Raw genomic sequence first — 4,279 nt, 5'->3', positions numbered from 1 at the left:
CCTTTTTACTGTTAATATATTGGTAAAATGTTTTGGGGTTCTTTTTACTATCTGCGGCGATATGCTTTTCGCACTCAGTTTTAGCTGCCCGGATTTCTAGTTTGCATTTTTTGTTACATTCTTTGTAGTTAAGGAACGCCAATGCCGTCCCTTCCGTCTTATATTTTATAAATGTCGCTCTCTTGTCCTTGACGTGTTGTTTTACAGTTTTATTAAACCATATTGGTTTAGTCTTTGATCTTTTATTTTTGCTCCCTAAAGGTATACACTTTGAAGTAGCAGTATGTACTGTGTTTTTAAAACAATCCCACATCTGGTCTGTGTTTAGGTTTTGAAATAACAACAAAAATATAGAAAGGCTTCATTAATTCACATGACATCCATGTGCACAGAATTTTGATATTGCCTCTTTCAGGTAACTTGGGGGAAAGGCTGGGGAGGATCAAAGTCTCCCAAAAACACTCAGATGATCCAACTTTTTATTAGTGATGCTTGAGGTCTTCTTATTCCCAGTTTAGGAGTTTCTCTACAGACAGCAAGCTCAAAATTTACTACGATCATTATTTTATTGATGATGATTATTTTACTACGATAATGGCAAAAGCATGCCCATTCTAGTTGTGCTGTGTTACATTTTCTAAATCATCTCATTCTTTGTGCTGTACATGACATAATACAGAGAGTCCCACTCTGTACTTCATTCTAAATGCATTACTTCATAGACTAACATCCTCTGAACTGCTCCACTCTTCACATGGTTATGGATTTGACCTACACTAGTATTTGAATATACATTCACTAAAATCTCATATAAGCTTTAACATGTTCAAGTAATTTAAAAACTATTTAACATTTTTAACATTTTTAAATCTTCAGCTTTCCATTTAAAAAATACGTGATAATACTGCTATTAAAGTATTAGCGCAGGCTCTTCCTGTTATAGGGTGACAATATTCTGCCCGTGTCTCCCTGTGTTGATGAGGATAAGGAAGGGTATCAGCTTCATCAGCAGTAAAGCATAAGCTTTATCGCTTATCTGGCGATAGACGGTAAAACGATGCCCTTCCTTATCCTCGTATTGGCCACTGAGATTAAATGCATACTTATCTATTTAATGCTTTTGTTGTTCTTGTTTGGACCCCATAAGCAAAGTCGATGAAGCCTTGATTTCCACATGACACCTTATATTATCTTTACATAAGCGGGCTGACATTTTCCCTGGCCACCGTGGCATAGACATAGGATAAGTGTACTTGTATGTCCACATTTATAACCAGAAAATTTGCATTCACACTTAGTGGCATCCGGTTCTTCGAAGCCTGTTTTAATTACCTGCAGTCTCCCATGGGATAAAGACATACTGTTACACGGAACCATACATGCTTTCCCATACGTTCTGATGAAGCAGACAAAGTTCTTGGAAAAATGTCAAAAACTACCATCTTACTACTGATCATGAGCGTATTCTGGAAGGTTTGTTGTTAATTTTGTATCCTGTTCAAATTCAAATATCACTCATGGGAGTTTAAATTTTAACTTTGTAAAATAAAATTCATGTTTTTTAGTTTTGATTAAAATCTTGTGGTATGATGTATGACACCTTAAAAGTCCCTGGGCTTGAATTTGCTTGGCTTTGAACGGTTATATATGGGAATGTGGTGTCTTGACATTTCTTAGGAATAACTTTTTTCCATTATCCTAAGGGCATTTACCTTGAGGGCAATAAGAAAGCCAGTTTGATAATGAACATGTCCCTACAGTTTAGATTAAAAAGGCTCATTATCAACACAAACCTTATAGATAAAATACCTATATGTTGGCCTTTATTATGTATTAACTTCCATGTTTCTTGCAGCCTCATTGGGTTGTAAAATGTGTGGTGTGCTCTGTCTCTAACAGCTTTTAATATGGAGAGTTTACCCCCCTCAAATAAAATATTCATGCACATAAAATATTTTACCTTGTTCTGCTCAAACTTGTAAAGAATTTTTAATGTTTCCATGGCACGGATCATAGATTGAATTGCAGTAAAGATATTCTGAAAAACAAGCTTGGTAAAGCCCTTTTTATCTTCTTCTGAATAGCCAGTACCATGGATTATTCTCATCTGTTTAATGAATGTGCTCTTCCCACTTTCTCCTGTACCTAGAGAAGACAGAACAAAATCATCCTTAGAATTTACTCATATTAAAGGCATATAATAGACAAAATATGATAGAACAGCTTCCAGTGAGCCAAAACAAAAAATGAACAGAACTGATTCAGTGATAGGATCATAAACTATTTTGTTCTCCTGTTCCACCTAATCATCGTGACACCTCTGAATTTCAACTGCCAGCATTACTCTTACAGTGAACCTTCCTTTTGCCCCGCCAACCATGTTAATTTAGTCGAAGATTTTTCATCTTTTGTTTTCATCATCTGCATGTTTTTAGTGATGAAAACTAAGTAAAAACTAAGTTAATAGGACTAAAACTATGGTGAAAATTCGACAATGTTTCATCGACAAACGAAAACAAAATGAAAATAGGAGGGACTATTGCAATTGGACTTCCGGTTCCGAGCTCTTCCTGCACAATTGAATAATAACCTACTGATCTACCTGGCGGAACACCAGCTAGCAAACACTTGCTGTGCAAATTGTACAGACATATCAACGTCAGGGAGACAGAGAAGAGCATATGTATGAAGTGTTTATTTTCAGGTAATATGTGCAATGCCATTACAGTCAATACAGTTTACATTTTGTTTTATATGTTAAAGTTGCCCTTTTTGTGAAAAAGCAATATTGTTTGTTTATGAAACCTGGTTTTATTTCATTTTAAGTTAAATGAAGATGTTCTATATAACAACGGCTAAATCTGTGTCTGTATTCAAATCTTAACAGCATAAGTAATAACAGGTTAAAAGAGGTTTACCCCGGGAGTATATGAGTTTGAAAATTCTAGAGAATTGCTCAAATAATGCATTACAATTTAAATGAACTCATTAGATTTTAGTCGACTGAATCTAAATAAGCCTATTATTGGGTTGGATTGCTCCCAATCATTAGTATGTCTGGGCAGCTGTCAGTGAACACATGGCGCAGAATTTGGTACCTGCGAATATTTCGATAGGACATTTACAAATGCATCCTTAGCACTGGGCATCTTGCTGACGAACACTAAAATGCAAAAATATGGGTATGAAGCAGTTAAAGGGTTTTAAGTTAAAGTATTGAACTTAAGGAAGTCTAGCTGGTTGCTATGAGCAAAAAAAAAAAAGGCTTCCAGAGGACGTTGAAAATGAGGTCACTGCTATTATATGGCTCTAATGAAATGTACATTTTAGATCGTCCCCATCACCGAGTTATTAAACCATTTATGCCTCAAAGAAAAGGAATGCAATGCTAGACTGCATAGTGTATTCAACGCAATGCATGTTCCCAATCCACAATAAAAGAATTTGTAAAAAAATAATTAAAAAAACAAACTTGTAAATGTGTTGTAAAAAAAAAAAAATAAAGCCTTACTTTGAGTAATTAATTTTTGTGTCTAACTTCATCAGCTCCTTTTTTCATTTCTACTTTGCCTGGGCATAGAGGAGAGGATCTAAGCAAGCGGCACACGTCACAGCCAACGTGCCCCACTAATGGGAAACTGAAACTAGATTTCCCAAGGTTCCATGGAAATTCACTGCCATCTCAGTGAGTGGTGCGTTAGGACTGTCCGTTGTTTGTAGGAGAGTCACAACAGGGTGCTGTGAAGATCACAACTGCCCAGAGAAGGAAGAATGTCACTGTACTGTCAAGGAGGAGATTGGGCAACCAGGAGCCATGTCTCCATAGTCAGAAAACACAGGTCCCCCATTACACATACAGAATAACCAAGTAACAACAAGAATCAGGGGCATGTTGGAAGGAGGGAAAAAAAGGGAAGGGAAGAACGCACTTTAACAAAAGACCAGGTAGGGAAGTTCCTTTATGATGATAGACTCACCTGGCTGGAGTTTACCTTTAATAATGTAGTAAATCCTAAATGTCAACAGATCACTTTTCAAAAGTTGCTGCTTGGCATTTACAGTGAACTTCAATGCAGGATCTTCTTTGGACAACCATGTCACTGCCTGGTGATGTGGACACTTCCCAGTGACTGTCGATTGGCAGGTCTTCACGCATCCTGAAGACTTCAGAGGCAGTCTGGTGACTTTACAGTGAAAGCCAACAACAAAACCTGTCAGCCCAAACTGCAGTGCTGGTCACTGATTTCCACCGGCGGAAGAGGCGCCAGTGATAGTGTCA

The 4,279-nt window shown here is 37.0% G+C and overlaps 1 protein-coding gene across 2 annotated transcripts in view; it reads right to left on the bottom strand.

Moving 5' to 3' along the window:
* The window catches only part of GNA11 (G protein subunit alpha 11), a 40,467-nt gene that overhangs the window by 20,272 nt on the left and 15,916 nt on the right, over positions 1-4,279 (bottom strand). For both annotated transcript variants that reach the window (XM_018561683.1, XM_018561682.1), the window contains exon 3: positions 1,961-2,145. In XM_018561683.1, the coding sequence (XP_018417185.1) occupies positions 1,961-2,145 (185 nt within the window). The remainder of the gene's footprint in view (positions 1-1,960; positions 2,146-4,279) is intronic.

The sequence above is a fragment of the Nanorana parkeri genome, unplaced genomic scaffold (assembly GCF_000935625.1).
Source record: "Nanorana parkeri isolate BGI_ZX_2015 unplaced genomic scaffold, ASM93562v1 scaffold537, whole genome shotgun sequence".
Taxonomy (NCBI): Eukaryota; Metazoa; Chordata; class Amphibia; order Anura; family Dicroglossidae; genus Nanorana; species Nanorana parkeri.
This window is presented reverse-complemented; position numbering and strand designations above follow the sequence as displayed.